The sequence below is a fragment of the Lycorma delicatula genome, chromosome 2, assembly GCF_047948215.1.
Source record: "Lycorma delicatula isolate Av1 chromosome 2, ASM4794821v1, whole genome shotgun sequence".
NCBI lineage: Eukaryota > Metazoa > Arthropoda > Insecta > Hemiptera > Fulgoridae > Lycorma > Lycorma delicatula.
The window spans coordinates 83935609-83961095 of NC_134456.1; the positions used below are offsets into that span (position 1 = coordinate 83935609).

Consider the following 25487-nt stretch of genomic DNA (forward strand, 5'->3'; position numbering starts at 1 on the left):
TATATTCCTGCAGCCCTAATTTAATCCTGATTCTATTGGACAGCACCCATGTCTCACTTCCATAGTGTCATCAGTATTACTATAGTCTTATAGATATTCAATCTAACTTTCTCTTGTATGTATCAAGGTCTTGAAAATAGTCTCACAAATATGTTTAAACCTATTAAGTTTGTCACATCATGGTCAATCATAAACTCATTTCGCATTCCAAGTATTTATAACTTAACACTTCTCCAAGATCATTCCATTCAATAATTTTGATTTTTCGTGATACTTCTCACAAGAAGTTGTTATTTCACTCTTCTACGTTGATATCTGACTAAAGCCTTCCACATACTTTTTGTTTCCATTTTTAGTCTATTATATGATGATAATGTTGTCTGCATAGGAAAAAATATTTAGTTTATCTCAAATCATTGCTAGATCCTAAAGTCTCTATATGCTTCTACTTATAGATGAGATTGCATAAATATCTATTTACTATCTAGTAAATAGGATAAAAGATCTAGCATCCCTCTCTAATTCCTTTATTTATTTTAACTTCTGTCATCCATCTACTTATATGTTAACAACAGAGCATAATAAATAGTTATTAGTAATAACAATTAAATGGATAGGAAATAAAATAAATAATAGTAAATGGATTGCATATCTGTTTCAGGATTTTGCAACTCTGTGCTCTTGATTCTTGTTATGACCCTTACTGGATGAATCTTGCCCTATCCTCAATTATCTATGTTCTTCTTATTCATTTCACTATGCTAATGATTCCCAAACATTTGTAAAGTTTAATGAAGAAGTATGGTACTCTAAGAATGCTGTTTTATGCAGGCACTGATGGCAACCCTAGAGTCAGAGATTAAGACTTAAGTTAGATTAGAAGAATATAAATGGTAAATTTTGATTTTGGAAACTGAATATATTATCTTAAAATGAGAAATTGCATGAGATAGTAGAAGTTATGAAGAAGAGAACATTGGAGGTGTTTTGGTTGAATAAGATAGAATAAAAATAAGGTGAGAAATGGGTAAAAACCATTTTTACATAAATGTTAAGAGTTATTTGAGAGTGGCAATTTTTTTGGGTAGTAAGGTTGTAAGTGATTTAAAACAAATACTGTGTATTTCAGACAAGAATAATGTATTCTCTTCAAGTAAGGTGTTCATGTGAAGAGAAAGATGCTTTCTATGCTGCATTGGAAGAGGTAACGATAGAGAAAATTTAATGCCCATGTTGGTAAAAGCAGAATAGGCTAAATTTACTGGATCTATATCACAGCTGGTTGTATAAGATATAAGTGGGATGGTAGAGTGAAAAATATGAAGGTTAAATCAATTTTTATAAGGATAGGGATCACAGATTGATTGTAGGTAGAGTAGGACTTTATGAGGTGGAGAAAAAAGTGCTGTAATTAAACTCAAATGAACTGGAGGTAGTGTTACATAAAACAAAAACCATTTTTACATAAATGTTAAGAGTTATTTGAGAGTGGCAATTTTTTTGGGTAGTAAGGTTGTAAGTGATTTAAAACAAATACTGTGTATTTCAGACAAGAATAATGTATTCTCTTCAAGTAAGGTGTTCATGTGAAGAGAAAGATGCTTTCTATGCTGCATTGGAAGAGGTAACGATAGAGAAAATTTAATGCCCATGTTGGTAAAAGCAGAATAGGCTAAATTTACTGGATCTATATCACAGCTGGTTGTATAAGATATAAGTGGGATGGTAGAGTGAAAAATATGAAGGTTAAATCAATTTTTATAAGGATAGGGATCACAGATTGATTGTAGGTAGAGTAGGACTTTATGAGGTGGAGAAAAAAGTGCTGTAATTAAACTCAAATGAACTGGAGGTAGTGTTACATAAAACAAAATGAAGGAAAGCTCCAGGTATAGATGAAATAATGTGTAATTTCATATGGGAAAAGATAATAATAATAATAATATTAGATGATTGGAGATAAGAGAAGAGTATTTTATTTAAAAAAGGAAATCAAAGGTGGTGAAAAATTACAGAGGAATAACACTAACTGAGCAGCATACAAAAATAATTAAAAATAATATTCTAAATAGAATAGGAAGGAGGATTGATAAAGCAGTGTTGAAGAATAATTTGATTTTTGCTGAGGATGAGGATTTCCTGTATCTCGTTAGTTATTAAGAAGTGGGATTATGGTAAGAATATGATCACGCTATTCACTGACATTGAAAAACGTATGGGTTAGTAAAAAGGAGGTCTATCTGGAGGAATCACAAACAATTAGGGATAGTGAGAGCATATGTTAACTATATAGAGTCAAAAGGTGTTCAGTTAGAATATGTATAGGAGTAATGGAATGGTTTGATATAGGTAAGAGATTGAAGCACAGAAATGTGTTGCTGCTAATTTATTTAATGCAATAATGTAAATTATAATAAGGAATGTTAAAGTAAATGTTCTCAATGAGATGTATCAATGGAATGACTTTTGCTGATGGTGTAATCATCTGGGATAAGAATATTGAAATTATTCAAGGTTCAGTTGGATGGACAGAATGAACAAATGAAATTACAGTTTGAAAATAAGCAGTGGCGGTTCGCATACAGGCACTGTGGAATGCAGCACCCCTATTTCCACTTGATATTATCGATAGCATTTAATATAAGTCCTTTTTTCTTTAATTCTTTCTTTATACTTGTATAATACATAATCCTTAAGCTTAATGTCAGCATTCCCCAGTTTATGAAAAAGATACAAGAATCTTTGTATGGAACTGTGCACTTCACAGTTCCAGCGGCGTGGTGTTTGGCTGTTGTGTGCATGCGCACATCGGAAGCTGCATGTGAGGGAGTGAGAGCACTGTCGCTCCTGCAATGCCGACCCTGGTGTGCTGGTGAAAGGTAGTTTTTTCTGTATGTATACGGAACATTCCCTTTTCTAGTTTAGTCGGTGGAAGGAGTATGATAGAGGTTTAATTGTTTTTTCAATAGCGACCATTGAAAAAACTAAATTGACCGAAATTGAAAGGAGTATGATTCACAGTTGGTGATGAAGTGGACATGAAATGCAATGATTAACTGTGATGTTAACATACTGAATCTAAACAGTATAAGAGATAAGAATGAGAAATGTAGGTTAAATTTATTCAGATTTGTGGGTGTAATGATGTTTCATGATACACATGGGGATTTTCAGCATTCCAAATCCTACTTTGACTATTTATGTAGCTATTTAAATGGAACCACACCTAATCGGAGAAAAATAGCTAGTTCATACATGAATCCTCTTGTGGACAGAATCAATAAAATATTCTGTTTTTCTTTGTTGAAATGAAGCTCATAATCTGGTTGAATTTAAAATGGCCATAGGTTCAATTGTTTTGTCACCTGATGAATCTGGCAAATTAATTTCAGATGAGAAGCGACTACTTTTTTTTAGTAAAGTAGTTAGTTTCAGTCACTGATTTCAGTGATTGCTTTTGGATTCAATCCTATCCTTGATCTTATGTGTTCTTTGTCATTAATAGAACCTGTTTCTCTGAATTTAGTCGCTAAACTCAACACTGATTTCTTATTAGGAACTGGTCCATCTCAGTTCTTATTGGTCTACCAACTTTAATAACAAAGGTTTTTCCTTGCAGTTCATGATTGCGTACTTGATATAAAAACAAATTCCTCTTGTGAAAACACCACCAGAAGTGGTATGATGAGTTTTAAAATTTTATATTTAATAGATTTACCTAGATTTAGATGTTACAAAAAAAGAAAATAGAAGATAGTCTTTCATAATTTTCATTACTGGTCATAAAAGGAAAAAAAAAGCTCATTTGCATTTACATGATTTCTAACTAGATTCTACACTGCATTTTCAATCGCTGTTTAATAGTTCTAAGAACAAATTAGTTGTTATTACCTTAAAAGTTGTTATTAAATTATTGGTGTTCAGAGCAACTGACAAACTACATCACAGTGATGTACACTGTAAATATTCCTACACAGTAATGTAGAAATATTTTCCTACATGTGATTTGCAAAAAATAGTTAGCTGAGAAAAAGATGGAATCAGAAACTTACTCCATAAGAAATCTAATAAAAAAACCACTAACCCATAAAAATTTTCTTGATATATTTTCTTTTTATGTAATGATGAAGGTCAATATCATTTCACAGAATAAGTGAGATGTACACATAATAAACCAAATGTATAACAAAAATTATATAGATTAATATTTTTCAGGTAAAATGGGCGATTTTATTATTGTTTCTGACTACAACATGCTGGTTAAGTTCAGACGCTTATCGTTATAATAGAACAAAGGTAAGAGAGAAAAAACCTTTAAGATTCTAAAACTAGTAAATACTAAAACTTTAGTTATATTATATGATAGATAATATGCAGTAAATTTAATAATAGTAACTAATCTAGCAACAAAAACATTATTGAAAAAATTAATTACCTTCACAGAAAAAACCTTATTTAAGCACACTGAATTTATTTACTTACATTTCGTAAACTTAAATTTTATCTCAACAAAAGTTTTGAGTACTGTTCTTTTTTAAGGGTCGTGTTTCTGAGGATTGTCTTTTTAAGGGTAAAGCACCATGAATGTTTTTTTAACACAAATTGTCCGTATAAAATAATTTGTACATCAAAAATATCAAACAACAGGTGGTAGACACAACTGAAATTATTCAAAATTATTAAAACCAATGCATATCCTCAAGTTCATAACAGAGGAATACATCAACCATTCACTTTTCTGCAATGTGATTGTCACTTAACGTAAATTAATTTCTCATTCCCTACAGAAAGAAGATATTCAAATGAACTTATTGATACTTTTATAATTGTTGATGTAATTATTGATAACATTAAAAAATTTAGCAAACAATGAAGTGGTTTACGAATATTCTAAATTTTCTTTTGTGAAACTGACCACTAATGAACCCACCAGAATTTATTTTCTTTTAGTGCAAAAATATAATATTCTTAGATATTTTGTTATCTTCCACGGCTGTTTAAAAGAAATAAATAAAAATAAAGACAGCCTGTACCTATAACTGCATTAAATTAAATACATTATAACCTGATCAATTGTGAAACCTACATACAAATAAAAATGCATCAGTTAATGTGGCATTAGTCCAGTCTGTAACAGAAAAAAAATGTATATATTAATTAACATTGAAAAGCTTTTAATAATTGATGAATGTCTAACCATAGACTAAGAATGTTCTAAGTAAATGATTGAATGCAGCATCATCTCATACAATCTGAAAGTTCCAAAACCCTAAATAATATTAAAATGGTTTTAAAAATTAATTAAAATGCATTTAAAATGAGTCCAATAGACTACAAAGTTAAACAATGGTGAATGTAGGTTCCTACACAGTGTGCTATTAACAACAGTTAATTATTATTGAATAATACCCACAGAAAATGATACCATTTAAAGTCAAATAAAAGAAAAAAATATTAAGCCATATTTCCTTATGATTGAAATTATTTAAGTTAATATTTATTAACAATATTAATTTATATTATACCTATCTACAAGATACAAATTTGCAAAGGTAACACTTACATATACTTTATAGAAGATTAATGTATTCTTCTGTAGAATATTTATATTCTGTAGGTCAGGGGTGGCCAACCTTTTCAGGAGGCGGGTCAAATTTCATAAATAATATTTGCTGTGAGGCCATGAACCTAATTTTTTTTTTTTGTTAATTAAAGCAAACAGGCAAGTATACTACAACGTCGACTACATTGTCGCTTCCCAGCAGGTGAGATCATAGTCAAGTGCCTGCCTGGTCTAATATAAATAGGTATATTTATTTTTTTGAAGAAAATAAAAACATAACTGAGAATCAAACATATATATATATAAAACAATTTATTTAATATTTAAAGGTGAGACATCTGACTTTGTTTTGCAGAACTAAGTATATCAAAATTGATCTTGACTGATGTTATCGCTAAAAGCAAACAGTTTTCCAAATGAACATCAATAATTTGTGTTCTTTAATCCATCGGGTTGGTCTAGTCTTCCTAAATCAGCTGATTTGGAAGTCGAGAGTTCCAACGTTCAAGTCCTAGTAAAGCCAGTTATTTTTACACAAATTTCAATAATAGATCGTGGATACCGGTGTTCTTTGGTGGTTGGGTTTCAATTAACCACACATCTCGGGAATGGTCGAACTGAGAATGTACAAGACTACACTTCATTTACACTCATACATATCATCCTCTGAAGTATTATCTAAATGGTAGTTATCGGAGGCTAAATAACAAAAAGAAAAAGAGAAAGTAATTTGTGTTCTCATTTGTGATTAAATGTGCTTCATGCATCTAAGAGGCTATTCACACGCATAAGTGTTTCCAAATAGCGAAACCATTGACAGAGCATGTTTGTAAAACACAAGGATATTTATCCTTGTCAAAATACGTTTTATAAAACTCTTCCAAACCAACTTGATGGAATTTCTCCTTTAACTGTGTATCACAACACATTTCACAATGTTCCACTTGTAATTTTCCTGGTAATAAATTCACGTCTACCACAAATGGCAATGCAAATGCACAAAAAAGCACATCATGGTTTTTAAAATCCTGAAATTAGTTTTCAAATTCGAGATTTAAGTCAGATATAAAAAAGCATATTTATCTACCACCTCCTGTGTGACGTCTGGTTGCAATCACAGTATAAGAAAGTGAGTAAAGTTTTTTCCTCAACTGTTGTTCTCAAAGGCCAAGTTTCATTTGAAATATGATCATACATCTTATTAATTAAGATCATTATTAACATCTTATTATTAAGGGAAAGATTAATTATCTTTCCCTTGTAGATGAGTATTAACGTTATTTAGGTGGCTAGTTATTTTAATCAGAAATTCAAAGTCGTAAACCACTCTTTGTCTTCAAACTCTGGGATACTTTTTGACTTGCCTGCAAAGATTAATTGTATTTCTTGCTGCAAATCAAACAATCTTTTTATCATTTTGGCATGGGTCAGGCATCTTACTTCTGCATAAAATGTCAACATCATCATAATCCAAATCCGAAGAATTCAGAAATTGTAACTGTTGGTGAATCAACCCATTCAACTTAATGAAGATCATTATTTTGATGACTACTTTCATGACATGGTCCATTTTAAGGGACTTGGAACATAGATTCATCTATGAATAATGCAATGAAAATTTAGCATTGAAGTATTACCGACTTTGGAGGCCTCATTTTTAATTTTACTAAACCTTTGTTTCCCAACCATTGCTGGAGCAACATCCGTTGTTAGCCCAATAAGTTGTTAAGTTGTAATGAAAAGCGATTCAATGTTAATGTAACTGCGACAGATCTCTTGACTTAGTAGTGTCCTTAACTGGATGCAGTGCTGCTAATTCTCTTATCTTTTTAAAATGGACATCAATACCCCTGATAAAAATTGCCAGTTGGGCAGTATCTACCATATTTGTGCTTTCATCCAATGCTAGAGCATAAAATATAAATTCAGATGCTGGACTTTTCAAATTATCTTATATGTTTTCCAAAGTCGTCCACACACCTAGTAATAGTCTGACAAGACAGACTTATTTTTGAGAAATCCTTCTTCTTTTCTGGACACAGAATTTCAATGACACTCTTCAAACATTCCTTAACTATTTCACTATCTGAATATGGCTTTGATTTTTTTGCTATTATCATGGGTACTGCATTAACTAGATTTTACATAGTACGTTGACTCTGAACCCACTCCAGTAAATATCTTGTGCAGAATTTTTTTTTAAAGTCATTTACTTGGTCTTGTCGAAATTGCCCTTTGTACTTATCAAACTTATTTTCATGTTTAGTCTCATAGTGCCGTTTCATGTTAAAATTCTTTCAAAACAGAAACAGATTCGTTGCGTATCAAGCATATGGGCTTTAATTTCCATGAAAAAATAGTTTACTGCCCATCTGTCTTTAAAACTTCTTAATTCTTCTCTTCTTTGGTCCAATGTCTTTAACAGTTGACGCCATGGTAGGTCTGAAAAAAATAAAACACCACGGTTAATACTAATTAATAACACTAAAGACAGTATTTTGTACTAACTTATTCCATTACACGCTGAAGACCTCACAACACATATATCACAGGTTGAAGTCTCATATTAAATTTTATCAACACCTAGCATCAAACAAAAACTAAGTAACCAGAATCAAATAGCAAGATATTTTAACAAGAATTTTCCCAAAAATGTAGGACATTTAAAATAGCTCAAACCAATGGATTTTTCCAAAAGTGTAAGATTTCAAATTTCTCTTAGCTATAATTTAAAAATATATGATATAAACGATTCATGGTGTAATGTTCTTTTGATGGTATGTACAATAAAAGTTAACATTATGTTCATTTGAACCAGCTCCGTGGGCCACAACATGGCCGTGGACCTTGTGTAGGCCACCCCGGCTATAGGTATTATGCAGATTATAGGATTTGTTTGCAAAGGTAAATAAATATCCACAGAACTGCATTACAACAACCAGAAGGTGGACTTTTATTTTATTGTACAATAAACTGAAATGTATCAGATATTTTACAGAGGAAATTGAGATTAATGAAATGATGAGTTAAAACCAGATCACTCTTCTTGTGATTTAAGCCGATGAATGTTGCTAAAAAAAAAGTTGAACGCTTTGCTCACTAGTAATCTGAGAATTCACATTTCAGTTTACTGTATATCTACTGTACATGTTCACTTCAATACAAAGAAATTAAAATTGAAACAATAGAATATTATGTTTTCATTTTTATAAATTCCAAATTAGAAATGGAGAAAAAGTTGGCAATAAATTATATCAACAATAAACACATCTTTCATACTTAGAGAGTAGTATTCTAGACCACTAAGATGCAGTTATTTCTAAGATGAATGTTTGGAAAAAATCATAGCAGGGAATGATATTGAACAGAAAGATAATCATAATATACTAGTCACAAGGGCTAGGGTAAAAAATAACACAATGAGTAAAAGAAGAACCCTTTTCTTAAGATGATTTGTTTACAGAAAAGGTTTTGCTTGCTAATAGGTTATGAGGAAAAATGCCAGCTTTATACCAGGAATTGAACCTGGGATCTTTGGAACATCAGTCAGTTGCTGCACTGTAACAACTGAATAAATGAGGTACTACTTTCTTTAAAATGCTACAATAATTACATTTTACAACAATGAAACATTGCATTTCATAGTTTCAGATTTTTTTTTATGTTCTACAGAACAAAATTTCTATTTCTTACTTTCATGCATGTGATAAATTAATAATCTTTAAAAATAGGACTGTAACTCTAAAAGTTACAAAGTTGAAATTGAAGAGAATGGATATAGTATTGAATGATACTTTATTTTTTTTACAAATAGTTTGATGATAAATGTTTAAAGAAAAAGATAAAGTAATTTAAAGATCCAAAGATTAAAATCAAATTTCAAGGATTGAAAAGAACCTCAAAAGAATTCTTCATCAAGAATCATAAAACAAGATTAATGTAAAGAAACATTCATTCACCAGTAAGGATTCTGTGCATTGTGCATAAGAACTTGGTTAACAACAAAGGTAGTAATGCACAAGAAAGATTAACAAGAAAATACTGTGATTTATAAATTGGAGAAAATAATTAGAAAGAAAACTATATTAATATTTGCAGAACCAACTTCTTACAAAAATAAATAAAATATCTGGCTACTTGTACTTTAGCTATTGCCTTATTCAGTTAGCTTATAGAGTTCATGTAAACAGACTGTATGTACGAGTGTTCAGGCAACTGATTCACAAGCATCTCCCGTTGCATATAAAAGAAACTACGTAATGTTAATATTCAGTAACCATGCGCTATTATATTTTACAAAAATTATACACGGGTTTTAAATTTAAATAAATTAAGACATGTTAAATGATCAATAAATATTTCTTACCTTGTTCGACACATCTGATAATCCATGAGTATTTTATTCATTAAAGTTGATTATTGTTACATAGTTTCCTTGAGTTTTTTAAGAGTTATGAAATTGTCATTTGTCCACTAATAGTAATTCACAAATAATTTAAATTAAATTTCTGTGATAATAAACAAATAATAAATTCAACTCAGTTTTATCTGATTGCAAGAAATCTATACTGCTGCCAGTATTAAGAGATGCAATGAGATGCTCATTGATATCATTCATTTGCAAGACATGGCTGGAAATTTTTCCTTTTTACATGAATGATAATGGGCATTGTCTAAGACAACTGAATTATCTTCCATAAGAGGTAACACAACGCTAAACACTTTCTCTAAGTTATCTCATTATGACACTCTCCTGTACATTTAGATTAAAAAATCCAGAGACCACTACTAACAAACCCAGTATGACTGCCAATATGCATAATTATGAGACACCAACCTTTACCTGATGGATCCTTACTGCCGGTTGATAAGCCACATAAAAAGGCTTCTTTTGACGAACTCACAGTTATATATTTCCAAATGAAACTTTTCATTTGTTGACTTAAGGCCTTTGTTGACTTAAGTTTCATCCATATAATATATTCTATGGCCTTCTTGCCTGATTTTCTTTATTTCAGTGAAATAAAGTCTTCACCATATAATGGATATCATTCCTGTCAATTAAAGCACTTTCCCGGGCCTGTTTTTTGTATTTAAAATTCATACTTTTTAACAATTTACAAAAAGTTGTTTGGAAATCTGGTAGACCATTATCATCATTTACAACTCTTAATGCTTCGTCTATTGTAGTCAGTTCGTTTCAAAAAATAAAATTTGTATACTTTTAATGAATCACATTTTTATCAAAATCGTTAACTTTTTCTTGAATTGACCTCCGGGGCTTTGTTTTCTTAGGAGGCCGTAATTCATTAATAGATTATACTCTCGAAATCACATTGTTCAATGAAGCAGCACAACTTCCACTTTTGTTAGCAATTTTGCTAACAATATCCAAAATCAATGCCATTGGATTAATCTGCAATTTGCTTTTGTAAGTGTTTAAAATGATGTATTTTTCTACACAACTTAAGGGCTTTTATCACAGCCTTTTTTTGGAGGGATGTCAGTAACTGTGCACTATTTTCAACTGAATCTGTATCAGGTATTAGACATAGTGTCAAAATAATACAACTCAAGTCATATAGATACAAATTTAGGGGAATACACTACAATTATGTTCCAGTAAACAAAAAAAATTGCATTATATTAATTTTAAATAACATTAATAAATAACAGAAACACAAAAATTGAACACGAGAACAAAAGAGTGATCATGTAAAAAGATCAAGGGTTTTAATAGAACTTAAAAGACATAATATTTTACAAACATTTGATTAAACGACTAATTATACGGTGAGTAATGTTGTATATAGATATGGCCAAATTGTGATTCGGCACTGATATACAGGATGTGATTCAGCAGAATTATGATGAACTCGCATACACAAATGCAACGTTTATTTATTTTTCACTCTACAAGCTAATATAGAGTGTTTAAACGATACTGCACAATAAACTATCAACCATTAAAAGTAAAAAGAAATGTATCTTTATTATAACAACATTTTAAATTAATGTTTCAGAATAATAATCGTCAAGAAAGAAGTGCAAGTATATGGAATTATTTCCCTTCACTACCTCAAAATTACTATGACTTGGATTACTTGGAAGTGCCAGAATCATTTGCCGAATATAAAACACCAGTAAGTAATGCAAATGTGTATTATATAATCTAAAAACCTTTTTCAGACAAAAATTATCCACTACCCACCAAACTTTATACAGCATAAACATATAAATGCACAGTACTTCTGCGTAGAATGTCTGAAATAGTATTGGTACTGCTAATAGCACAGTGGAAGTTTAGTAAGTGCAACAAGACATCAAAAGTAGCAAGAAGTCATTTGCCATTCCAGCAATCCGTGCCCACTCTGTGAATCAACTGAGCTTTCTAATGTTTTATGAATGATAACTAGGTGTAATATCTCATATTGTGTTATACCACATATAATATATAAATATAAATAATAATTAACAAAACCTCTCACTTACACCGATTAATCAGTAGTGGGCTGCAACCTATTGTTTTTGTGTTCAAACAAAAATGAATTTTAGATTGTTTACAAAAAAAAAAAACCATTTATTTATAATTTAATGTTAGTCAAAAATCTCAAAAAGAAAGTAAAATAAAAATCAAGCAGTAGTATTTGCTATAAGTCACTGAAAAACTGCTAAGTTAGTAACAAATATCAGTATTGAGGAAAAAATAAACAAGAAATTAAAAAGAAAAATAATTTAACAAGCTGAAAGATTAAAAAATTAATGGGTAAAAAAATAAATAAAACAATCTTAAATAATGCTTTTTTAATAAAATGAACCACTTCCATCACAGACAACTGCATTTAAATAAACATTAATAAATTCAAATTTTTATAATAAATTTTCCTGAATGAAAATTTATGCTGCTTAATGTATACATAAAATACTTTTATTTAACATGAAAAATGACGTCAGTTTATACCATTAGTATTCATCTATACACATAAAACACAAGTCAATGAGATAAATTATAGCTCGTTAAGAATTACTCGCCACGAACTATTTGCTTGAAACATGTCAATTGATATTTTCAGTTTAATTAAAGAAAGCTGTATAAAGAAAACAAAACATTACTATCAGAAAATAAAATATTTTATATTTATCTTACATAAATCTGAAATAATTTAATTCATCCAGAATGCTATTTTACTTCATTCATTTTATTCCCCCTTACTAGGCAGGCAGTCTGTAGTTCACACATTCATTTATGAAATGCAATAAAATAATCAATTAAAGAATACAAAATTCATTTGTTATATGATTGATAGATTGCACTAGTATAATAAAAAGGCATACCATTACCAACTAATGTGGTGAAAGAGATGAAGAATGAGGTATTTTTACAACATTCATAAATCAAAATGAACACAGTAATTACACTAGGATAAGGGTAGCAGATGTACCAACGCAGTAACTTTAAGAAAGGTTCTTCAACTGTAAAGACTAAAAAAATGCTAAAAACTGCAAAAAAGCAAATCTTAATAATACTTCAGAAAAGAAAAAAACTATTTTTCACTAAAATATACAAATAAAGATTTAACCATATTATAAATCTAGGTATTTAATAATTTCAATAAAAATTTATTCAAGATGCCATAACAACAGTATACAATGATAAAAAGAACATTCTACAAACAGCTGTATTTTTTTTTTAAACAATGATGTGGTGTGGAAATTTTATGAAAGCTTTTCAACTATTTAACATGTTGAGCCTAATGATTTGTTGAGTGTCAAACTGAACTCTGCCAGAGACTGATGACACACCAAATATTTATGATATTTTATATTGCTGTTATTCAAGCCCAGGAAACTACTTGGGGTAGTTAATGTTATGCCATCACTTGGAAAGAATTTTTCAATGCTACTGTTTAAGTATTCTCTGGTTACCTCATCCTGGCCAATTTTTAACTTATTTTTTCAAAGTGGTGATTTCATCCTTGCAGTTTCCACATTTCTTTGTTTCTTTTACATAGAACATATTAAAATAATAATTATATTGTTTATATTAATAAAATATTATTTTGATGTGCTGATTAGATGATGGCTTACTACCCAATTGAAAGAAAAATCTTAAAATAGTATTAAAAGTTGGTGGGTGATCCATATTATCTACTTAATATTCATCAATAGCTTCTTCCTGTAAAAAAAAAAGTCCCACCTTCAACAAATCTTTTTGTGAATACTGTATGTCTGTAATAACATCTCCAGTTTTTCAATCCTACCAACCTTCAATTACTAGATCCTGTTCCTCTATCCGAAAACCTATCTGACAGCAGACTACCATTCAATTGTAAACTCCACTTCATGTACCTGTCATACATCCATTACAACACAATTCAGAAAAACAGATCAGAATTAGAAAATGTTGCAGTGTGTTATGACAAATAAAAGAAAAGACACTATTTACTATTGTGAAGTGTATCTGCAGAAACTGCCGCTTTACAAAGTGATTTGCTGAATATTACAATAAAGATACCCACAAGTGAAACTGTGGATTCATAAGGCATTAGATTTTTTTAACTTTTTATAAATTTTTGAATTAACTGCTGTTCGTTGTTTATTGCGCTACTTTATTTTTCTATCTTTTATTTTTGGATTAATGGATCAATTTACTTATAGTTTTATGATGTAAAACACTGAACCATGCACTGTTAAAACTGAAATGGCATGAGTATGGAACAGATATAGTAAGTATTATGTATACATAATATTTAGAGTAGTATGTTATATATTTAGAAAATTACATTTAACATTCAAATTTAAGATTTTATTTAATTTCATATTTTTACTAGTTTAAAAAATTATAATATTTATAGTCAATTTTTAGTTAGTATATTAATAATTATTCTTTTGTATTAAGTAAAAACAAGTAAGTCTAGAATTAATAATTTATATTTTTAATTTTGCCTAATTTATTTTTTCTTAAAAAAAATTTTGCTACAAACATAAAAAAATCTATTACATAAATTACGATATGATATGGAGAAATGCTGTGAAAAAACGGTAGATCATGATGACAGGTTAATGAATTATTGTCTTCACAAGTCATACAAATTTTTTATGGACATTTGTCTCAGGTTTAGCAAATACAACCCACCGAATTGGTCTAGCGGTGAATACGTCTTCCTAAATCAGCTGATTTGGAAGTTGAGAGTTCCAGCATTCAAGTCATAGTAAAGACAGTTACATTTATATGATTTGAATACTAGATTGTGGATACCGGTGTTCTTTGTGGTTGGATTTCAATTAACCACACATCTAAGGAATGGTCGAAATAGAACTGAGACTGTACAAGATTACACTTCATTTACACTCATACATATAATCCTTTGAAGTATTATCTAAACGGTAATTACTGGAGGCTAAACAGCAAAAAGAAAGAAAAGGTTAAGCAAATACACTTGTTTTTCTGCGCTATGCTGAACACGTTAATAATTGACAGTGTTTTCATTTACTTTTTACCATTCTTTTTTTACTTTGAGTGATTTTCTATTATAAATCACTGTTTTATTAGTTCTTGTTAAATTAAAAAAAAAAAAATTATACTATTTGCAGGAATTTCGGCCACTATGTCAAACTGTACGCAGACGAATTGAATTACAAGATGAAGAATTTGAATTCCGCCCACCACATTATGTTGAAGTAATATGTAAAAGTCAAAATCCTGATGATCACGGAATACTTACAAATAAACAGGTAATTACAAGTTGATTATATAATGAACAATGTATAAGGGTTACTTAAAAACTACACCTTGTTTAAATCTAATACATGTATAGCTTTGATTTTTTTTTTCTATTACATACCAAAGATTTACAAATTAACCACTGTAACATATTTTATTATGTTTACTTTTAGTCTATATTTATAATTTTCCTAATTGGCTGCTAAAGGTTAGCATTGACACATAGTAACTCTGAATGAAACAATGTATATAGATATAAATACAATCCTGAAAACATATAATTAATATATATATATATATATTAATTATATATAATTAATTATATATGTTAATTATATGTCAATTATATATATATATATATATATATATATATATATATATATACAAAATATTTAATATATTAAATATAAACTAATAAGTATATAAACCATAAATATATATATATTATTAATTTAAATTAAACTTTTTGTAGTCCATATCTCCTTTGTACGAAAATTTCAGCTAGATCCTGTTCGTCGAACAATATAATATTTTTTCATCCACTCCACAAAGTACAGTATTACAGAACATGCTTACCTTTACTGATTTTTTATTATTATAGTCCTTACAGACATAAGCCCATCTTCAGTAATGTTTTCTTTAAAATTTTTCTTATACTTAAATCCATCAGACATGGATCAATAAAAGGTAAGAACACTCACCTATCTGTCTGAGCTCTTATAGGCAGAGAGGTGAGTGTTCCTATCTTTTATTGAACTGTATCTGATGGATTTAAATATTTATTTGTTAATAATTATTTGATACAGTGCTATATAATGTTTAAAAATATATATATATGATTCAGGTGACAAAGGAAATAGATAGGGAACCAATTGTAGAGCTTGAAATGAAGAAAAAAGTTCATACAAACATATGGTCAAAAATGCTTTATTATCGAGTTACTGCTAGTGAAATATTTAGCTTGGTTTCCAGTTTCGCTGGTAAAATGAGATCGTAGGAAATTTTTAAGGCATTATATAAGGGGTAAACTTGAGGATTTCTTATGCTTTTTAACCTGAAAAATTGAATAAATCAGGTCCTAGAACTGTATCTCATTAGTTTTTATGATATCCAATGTAAAACAAAAAAATTTGATGGCAACAAATATGTTGTTTTTTTTTAGGTTTGAAGTACAATAACTTTGTTAAATGTTTAATTAAGGCATACATTTTATTATCAAAACTTGTAGAGAATTTAATTCTGAGAAAGTTATTGTAATAAAGTCTATAAAAAAAATAATCTTTTATTATTAAAAATAAACCACAATACTTCATAACAGAAGAATATTACGAATTTGTAAAAATTAAAAACAATTACTATTAGTACATCAAATTTTGATCTTTCAAAGATTAGTTGGAAAAATTAACTGTATGCTTCAAAATTAATTTGAATACTAGTCATTGTTGTCATAAAATTTTCAAATTTATGACAACAATTGTCATTAAGTATTAAAAAAAAAAAAACATTAGGTGGTTTAGTTGTTTTTTACTGCGTTTGATTATTTTTGAGAAATAAGTTATGTAGTGTTTTTGTTGTACTCTAAACTGTACCTAAATTTTTCCAATTGAATCTGAATTTTAAAAGTGAAATTCCTATTTGATTCTTTGTTCTGAAAAATGGTGTCTCTTCACCCATGCAGAATACATTGATATTATTTTTGTCTGGCTTTTGCGATGGAAGTGATCCAGCTGTGGTTGAAGAATACAGATGAAGTTTCTTGGAAAGTAGTTCCAAGCCTTAAAGTATTTTATAGAATTTTTAATGATCTTTGTGAGAATAGTTACATTTCCCAATGCTAATATCAAACAGTACATGGTAATGAAAGGATAATGTTCTTCAGGTGAAACAGCATTCTTCATGTGCCCTGCAATGAGCACATGAAGAATTTCTACATGACTTAATATATCACAAAGTACAATATGAAAGACACAATGCAGTAAATATGCTCATAGACGGACTGTATCCTTATCATATTCAGAAAGTTCAACACCTCCAGCTTGGTGATCACGACAGATGAATGGAATTTTGCCAATGGGTTAACAATAATTACAACTTAATTATGACATTCAGAAAGCTACTTTTAATCGTAATGGAATAAACAACACATGGAATTCACATTGGTGGTCTAAAGAAACCCCATATGCTATAGTTGAATCAATTTCCAGCAAGGATTTTAGGTGAAAGTTTGGTGTGGCATATAGGCAACCAATTATTCAGCCCTTTCACACTAGAACAACAGATCACAGGGAGAAATTAAATGGAGTTTTTAAACAATGAATTTCTTATATATAGTGCTTGAAAATTTCTCATTCAAGACGAATTGAATGTACTATCAACCTGATGGAGCACTAACACATTTCATGAATGAAGTAAGTCAATTCTTAGATGAAAAATTTACTAGTAAATGGATTGAATGCAGAGGGCCAGTAAACTGACCACCTAGATCACTGGACCTTACTTCTTTTGATTACTGTCTATGGGGATGGATGAGATGTAAGCTATAAAAATAAAAAGTAGACACAAGTGATGAACTCATCCCTTGCATTCTAAATGCTACTGCCCTCAACAAAGAAACAGAAGTCATTAGGCTGGCAAAAAAATTAAAGGAAAAGAGCTGAAAAATGTATCAATGTCAATGGTAGAATTTTCAAACTCTATTATAAATTAATATAGTACAAACCACAGTGAATATTTTTTTAAACTAAATTATTTTAATTTTTTAAAGGCTAATTTATTTAACTACAAACAGTTGTTTTTAATTCTTATAAATTCATAACATTTTTCTGTTATATTTTCTTTTTAATAATAAAAGTCAATTTTGTTTTTTGTTTTTCATAGATGTTAACTACTTTTCTGATAATTAAATTTTTTACAAGATTTGATAACAAAATTTATGCATCTAATAATCATTTAACAAAATTATTGTACTTCAAACCTAAAAAAACATGTTTTCTTCACTGAATTTTTCTGTTTTATGTTAGATATCATGAAAACTACAGGAGATACAGTTCTGGGATCTGCTTTATTTGATTTTTCAGGTCAAAAACATATGACATCATCATGTTTACGCCTTATATATAGTCTTAAAAATTTCAGAATGACCTCATTTAACCATTAGCAATAAGTTTATAACAAAACATTTTTGATCATATGCTTGAATGAACTTTTTTCTTTATTTCAAGCTCTAAAATCAGTTCCTCCTCAATCATCCTGTTTATTATATAAAGTCATTTTCTTACGACTTACAAGGGCAGGTGGTCAGCTTTAAATTTACTGATGCTCTTTTACTGGGTATTAGGAAGGGGTCCAAAATTTAAATCCAAATGGCAGGTTCCAACTTGGCTTTAATTGGAGTATACTCCATTTAAAGATTTTTGAGTGGTTCAAGTAAACCTTATTTGTATACTTTGTATATATAGTTCAGCAGTGTGAGTAGCTGAGTGGCTAGCATTCCAGCCTTGTAATTGAAAGGACTCAGGTTTGAAATTCCATGTCTTTTTCTTTTTTTTTTAACTTTTTCTTACATATAACTAATGCAAATGATTTTTTAATAAATAGTATCTACAATAATAATATTTATAAAAATCTAAAAACAAATAAGTATGCATTTCATGTTTGATAACACTATGCAACATGATTTTCTATGTTTCTGTAATTTTACGTGTTCCTAAATTAATTTTTTGCGCTGATTTCAGATCTGTAATTAGATTTTTTCTATCACATATAATATTTTTGCAAATAATGTGAATTCATTTTTTATTTAAATGTAAATTCCACAAAGGGAACTTTTATTGGGAGGGAGGGAGATTTTACTTTGTTAAGAGGGATTACAGTTGTTACACCCACCTGGCTGTTAGGTGGGAAACGTAGTTCATTGTTTACATGTTATAGTGCTGTTATATGTAATTTCTTTAGAAATAAGTTCCCTCAAATTCTGTTATATTTGTGATAGCTATGTTATTGCGAAGCTAAGACAGTACATTAATAGTTTCATGAGAAATGTCTATTACGCATACTTCGACATAAGACTTGGTGATGAAGACAAAAGCTGGGCACTGCACAAGATATGCTGTACATGTGTTGAGGGACTGCGACTGTGAAAAAATGGTGCGAAAAAATAAATGCCGTTTGCAATCCCAACGGTTTGGAGGGAGCCACAAAATCATGTTAATGATTGTTATTTTTGTATGGTTAACATTAAAGATCATTATGCAAAACGTAAGAAGGATATATGATATCCCAACATTCCTTTGGTTTTACAATCAGTTATACATAGTGAAATCACTTTTTATCCCACTTCCACCTCCCATTTTTGAAGATGAGCCACAGGTGATCAGCTCAGAAAATGAATGCAATAATACTGATGATTACAAGCCGGGGAAGAAGACTCTGCAAAAAATTATTCAGTCAAAATGAACTTAATATTTAACTCATGAATTGAATCTGACAAAAGATGCCGCCCAATTGCTTGGGTCAAGACAAAGGAAAAAATCTACTACGTGGAGTTTTGTTCTCTTGTTATAGGACCAGAGAGAAGGAATTAACAAAATTCTTTAAAGAAGAAGACTATCTGGTTTTTTGTTGTGATATGAGGGTTTATGGAATTTCTTTAACGTCACTTATAATCCAAGTCAGTGGAGGTGATTTATAGACTCGTCAAAACATAGCCTCAAAGGTGTACTTTTATATAATTGAAATTTGTTTGGCTCAATACCAATTGCACATTCAATACATCTCAAGGAGGTTTATGAAAATCTTAAAGCTCTGCTGAAATACGTAAACTATGAAAAACATTCTTGGAGAATTTGTGGGGATTTAAAAGTAGTAGGTAAGTTACTTGGTCAACAATACGGCTACACAAAAATGCTGTGTTTCATTTGGGAATGGGACAGCCAAGCCAAAACCAAGCATCGAAAGGTAACAGACTGACCCCAAAGAAAAACCCTCTAACCCGGTTCACAGAACATAACAAATGTACCACTTGTTCAACCAAGCAAGATACTATTACCTCCTTGGCACATCAGGTTTGGATTAATAGAATAGTTCACTAAAGCCCTTTCAAAATATGGTGACTGCTTCCATGACTTGGCAAAAAAATTTCCAAAAGTACAAGGGCAAGTCAATTATTATCCGCAATTTAGTTATATTTTTGTTTATGTTCGTAGTACTGTCGTGTTGTATAGATGACGCATGCGTGGTTTAATTGTTGTTATGTCTATGCAGGTTTGATGCTGCTAGGTTAGTTCCATCATTGCTGCCCTGCTGTTAACCATGGCTGCTCCACTTTCTATTTGCACCAAAGAAGAGCAACGTTCAGGGGTCTGTTTTTTGTGGTTGAAAGGTGTATCAGGGGCTGAAATTCATCAAAGACTTTTGGTACAGTACGGGAACAGTGTGCTGCCGCAATGGAGTGTCTACGAATGGATTGAAAAATTAAAAAAATGGTCGTGCAAGTGTTACACATGATGAAGGAGCCAGACGACCGTTTACCACCACAAATGAGGAAAACATTGAGCGTGTACATGACATGGTTTTCTTAGACAGATGAGTAACTATTGATGAAGTGACACATCGTCTGCAAATTAGTCACGGTTCTGCCTACGAAATCATCCACAACAGACTTGGGTTTCATAAATTCTGTGCAAGACAGGCCCCAAAACAACTCACACAGTTGCATAAACAAATGCGCTTGGACATCTGCCAAAAATATTTGGATTGCTACGGTAATGAAGGGACATCTTCTTAGACAGAATCATCACTGGTGACGAAACATGGATCCATCACTACAAGCCGGAGAGTAAACGGCAGAGTATGGAATGGAAACATCCACATTCGCCTTGCAAAAAAAAGTTCAAGACCCAACCATCCTCAGGAAAACTGTGCTTACAGTATTTTGAAACTCACAAGGCCCAGTACTGGAACATTATGAGGAAAGCGGCATGACAATAAACAGTGTTCGTTACAGTGAGATGCTTACTGCCAAGCTGAAGCCTGCAATTTGAAGCAACACTGCTGAAACGCTCCAGAAACTCAACTTTGAAGTACTGGCTCATCCTCCATATAGTTCTGATCTTGCCCCTTCTGACTACCACTTGTTTGGTCCACTCAAAGAGGCATTAAGGGGCCGTCTATTTACCTAAGATGAAACAATGAAAGAAGCAGTATATTCCTGGCTTGCAGCTCAACTGAAAACCTTCTTTTATGAAGGCATCAGGAAGCTTGTGCAACAATGGACCAAGTGCGTTGAAATGTAAGGGGACTATGTTGAAAAATGATGTACATGTAAGTTTCCTATTTGTATTGGAATAAAATTTATAACTACATTGCGGATAATAACTGACTTACTCTCGTATCTTATGAGAAACTTAAAGAAGGGATTTTTGTGGGTCCACAGATCAGACATTTAATGAAAGACTATTGGTTTGAAAGTACAATGAATCCAATGGCAAAAAGGGTTTCATTTAACCTTTTCAGATCATTTAGTCTTGTAACTGGTTATGTACGGCGTCAGTTTTAAAACACTGTTACAAAATCATTTTATATTGCACTAAGTCAGTTATTTTGTTTTATATTCACAAAGGAATCAGTTTTATTACACAATTTAAACGACGTTTATACGATGTAAAATGTTTTATTTAGACTAGAAAGAAGATGACCATTTTTTTCTCAGAAATGTGCTTGTGTGTATGTGTGTGTGTGTGTGTGTGTGATTGCTATGACAATTATGGATTTATTTATTATTTACAAAAGTAGCAACTTATCGATGTATTGAATCACATAATAAATTATGATATACGGCACACACAAAAAAAAAAGGAATTTGTGGTCATAAATACGTCACTTTTACTTGAGGTCTATAAATATCTTTTCTGACAAATGATATCGGTAAACATGTAACATATAACGATTAGTAATGAATAACACTATACAGTAAAAATTGTTTTTTGCCAATCTGAATACCTTTTTCAGTGGTGGGGAGTTTTATAAAACATACTTTTCTGAATCTACTTTCACTTATACTAACATATGTTACTAATCTGTGATTTATGACACGGGTTTTTCATCATATTTTGCCCAATTTTCAACCGATTTGCTTGAAAGTATTATTTTTAAAATCAGCAAACAATGTTTCGTAAACACAAAGAAAAAAAAAAAATTCGCTAATAAAAAACATGGTAGAAATGCACAAAAAAATTCTGCAATTAAATTATCGCAATTTTTGTACTGTTTCAATTTTTTTGTTGTTACAAGCATAAAAAATATCCAATCATAACGTTTTTTTGTCAAAATCTGTTAAATCTCTTTAATATACTGTAATTTTTTTCACAAGATGGTAGCATAAGACTATGAAGGGAGGCAACCAGATACCAACATATTTTCGCAGAGCGCTAATCAAGCATGGATCATTGTGATGGGAGAACGTTAAAGAAGTTGTAACCAACTTTATGTGCAACAACAAAAACATCCAAAATACAAATCCAATAAAACAATGTTGCAGAGTTATAAATTTTATATTAGCAATTTTTAAGTAAGTATATACCATTGTCTACTCTAATGCAATGCATTATAATTTTATATGAAGTTACAAAACACACAATCTTTAAATCGAACTAAAATAAAAATTTTCCATATTTAAAAAATGTCATTTTTATTTAAAAACTTCAAAAGTGATTTGGATAAAAACCTTATGTAATACAGAAAAAAATAAAATCAGATTTGAAATCAGCATGAAAAATACTTTAAGACCACATTACAGTTGTAAAACATTGTTCCAAAAGTTTGAAATTGTTGAAGTGGGTAATTATTATTTTATTTGAATATAACAATTACATTAACCTGAAAAGCTCTATAAATCAATGGAAACAGGGGTGACATGAGGAATTAAGGATTAACAAATAGATAATAAACAAATTTTGCTTTATAAAACTTGGAAAAATTAAAATAAGGCAATTTATTTTAATTTTCAGTATGCTTTTTGCAATGTATAGGATGGTAATTATTAAGAAAAACAAAATATAAATATTTTGTAGACTGAAACAGACATGCTGAAAATAAAATAATCAGCAGACACAAATTCAGTTTTTTCTTCTAAATTCTTATAAATACTATGGACAGAAGAACAAAAATGAGTGCAATATGGAAAAGAAGAAAAGTCAAAAGTAAAAAATATTTGTAGTTCCAAATAGGTCGCTTTGAAATAAAGAAGAAAATCATTGTGCTAGTATATGTAAGAAAAAAAAGTTAGAAAAAGACCCAAAATCTCTCAATTATTATACTCACCACTCGGCTAGTGCCACAGCTGTGAGTGAAGATATGCAAATAAGTTAGTCGATACATTAAAAAAAATTTAACTTAATCTTTAAATGCAGTTTACTGCTAAATGGTACCAAGTTGGAAGCTGCCATTTCAGATTGAAAGTAGACCTCCCTCTTCTACCATCTTCCAAAAGAAGATAAATAAACTATATTGTAAGCTGACCTGTAAGCCTGCCCAAGTTGGTAAACGAAAATCGTAACACACTTAAAACTTGTAAAATACTACTTAATTATTCTATACAATTAATAAAATAAAATTTTTTTAATCAACAGAAAAATCATAATTTTAACAATAAGACATCAAAAACTAACAAAGAAACTAATTTTTTGTAATACTGGAATGATTTTTTACAGACATTTTTTATTTTAAAGTGAAGAGCTTTCTTTAACTTCTTTTTCAGACCTGTGTCTATCCAGGATTCAGATGTGTTCAGCGTACACAGACTATTTTTTTGACAAGACGTCGTTTTAATTCAGACTGTTGGGAAACATTTACACAAGTTATAGCATCAAGTTGTGACTGTATGTGGCCAGTATCAACACTTGGTGAAATAGGACATCACTATTGACAATCGACAACATTCATACTAATTTTAAGAGAAAAGATTTTTTTTAAGAATACCAAAAGTATTTTATGAATTATAACTAAAAAATTCAGTAACTATAATTATGAAAATCCATATCATTTTTGGAAAACTAACAAAACCTACAAGAAAATTCATAAAAATCAGTAATTACAATAAATCAATATTCGTACAATATCAAACTACTTTACTAGATTTATTTACTTACTGACAAATACGATGATATAAAGTGTTTAAGGTACATACACTAATCAGTCTGGTTAAAACGAGAGATTCTATATAAAAACACATCATCAAATATATACGATAAAATTATACAACAATGAAACTTAAAATATAGCACTGTTCAAAGCATTAAAGATTACTGCAATAAAACTTCACAGGATATATAACTGAAAACATTATTTCACCTTTTCAATGAATCTATTTTATTTTTTATAACTTCATTTTAACTTCACTGTAACACGGCAGAGGATCAAAAATACAATTCTTTTCCCTCCGAATTTGATTTAAAACAGCATTACCCTAATTTTTATGTAGTTATAAGATACAAAATTTCAGAAAATATAAAATTGCACATCATAATAAGGAGAAACGGCTTGGTTTTTAAAATAAAATAATACTTCTTAAAACATTTTGTATGTTTTATTTCTATTTCCCTTTACAATACTTACATTTAAGTTTTAATTCATTATTTCCAAGAATTTGCTTTATGTTTTGGTAAGAATTGAAAACAATCAGGTACAGGTCCCAGTAACATCTCACTGTAACAATTTTAACAATCTGTTATCAAGGATCGTGAAAAAACATAATTTATTAAATGAAAAACCAAATACATAATTTTACCATTCAATTGAAAATTATGGCCCTTAGGCAAGCTGCATAAAGGCGGGAAAACTATTTTAAGAGAAATTAAGATCAAGGATTGGTGTAAAAGTTTTGGGAAACCTGCCCATAACAACCTAAATTCCTAGTTTACTCTTCAGTAAAATGTGCAACATCTTACAAGGACTGTTAAGTAAACGAAACAAACTAATGTACTTCTCAACCTATTTACTTCCAAGCCATAAACTGATATCCATTTAGTCAATCAGTCAAAAACAGCTATTTAATAATCACATTTGGAATTACAACTTCTAATATTCAATTAAACAGGAAGTGATTTATTGAATATTCTGCAAAAAGTACAGATTTGAAGAACAGTATTAAGCCATCATTTTTTATTTTAATTATGTAAATCTTCCTTCAGAAATATCTAAGAT

General features: G+C 30.0%; 2 protein-coding genes across 4 annotated transcripts in view; one reads left to right on the forward strand and one right to left on the reverse strand.

Annotated features, from left to right (window-relative positions):
- Window positions 1-1138: 1138 nt before the first annotated feature.
- On the forward strand, window positions 1139-24849 carry LOC142319900 (uncharacterized). The gene is made up of 6 exons (XM_075357574.1): window positions 1139-1204; window positions 1550-1624; window positions 4216-4296; window positions 11587-11706; window positions 15158-15298; window positions 24043-24849. Exons 1-6 carry the CDS (start codon window positions 1139-1141, stop codon window positions 24208-24210), a joined length of 651 nt encoding a protein of 216 aa, XP_075213689.1. The 3' UTR covers window positions 24211-24849.
- Window positions 5110-25487, reverse strand: part of Dus3 (Dihydrouridine synthase 3) — a 65618-nt gene continuing 45240 nt past the window's right edge. Inside the window, exons 11-12 of one of the 3 annotated variants that reach the window (XM_075355673.1) lie at window positions 24900-24989; window positions 5110-5128 (exon numbers count right to left, since the gene is read on the reverse strand). In XM_075355673.1, the coding sequence (XP_075211788.1) occupies window positions 24917-24989 (73 nt within the window). In that variant the 3' untranslated portion in view covers window positions 5110-5128; window positions 24900-24916. Of the gene's footprint in view, window positions 5129-12382; window positions 12652-24848; window positions 24990-25487 lie in introns of those variants that run through there. The other 2 variants (XM_075355672.1, XM_075355671.1) reach the window with 2 other exon arrangements.

Coding starts and splice junctions, on each gene's coding strand:
- LOC142319900 (XM_075357574.1), top strand. CDS start 1,139: ATGTATTCTCTTCAAGTAAGGTGTTCATGTGAAGAGAAAGATGCTTTC. Junction 1,205..1,549: donor TCTATGCTGCATTGGAAGAG/GTAACGATAGAG, acceptor TGTGTATTTCAG/ACAAGAATAATGTATTCTCT. Junction 15,299..24,042: donor GAATACTTACAAATAAACAG/GTAATTACAAGT, acceptor CTTCTTTTTCAG/ACCTGTGTCTATCCAGGATT.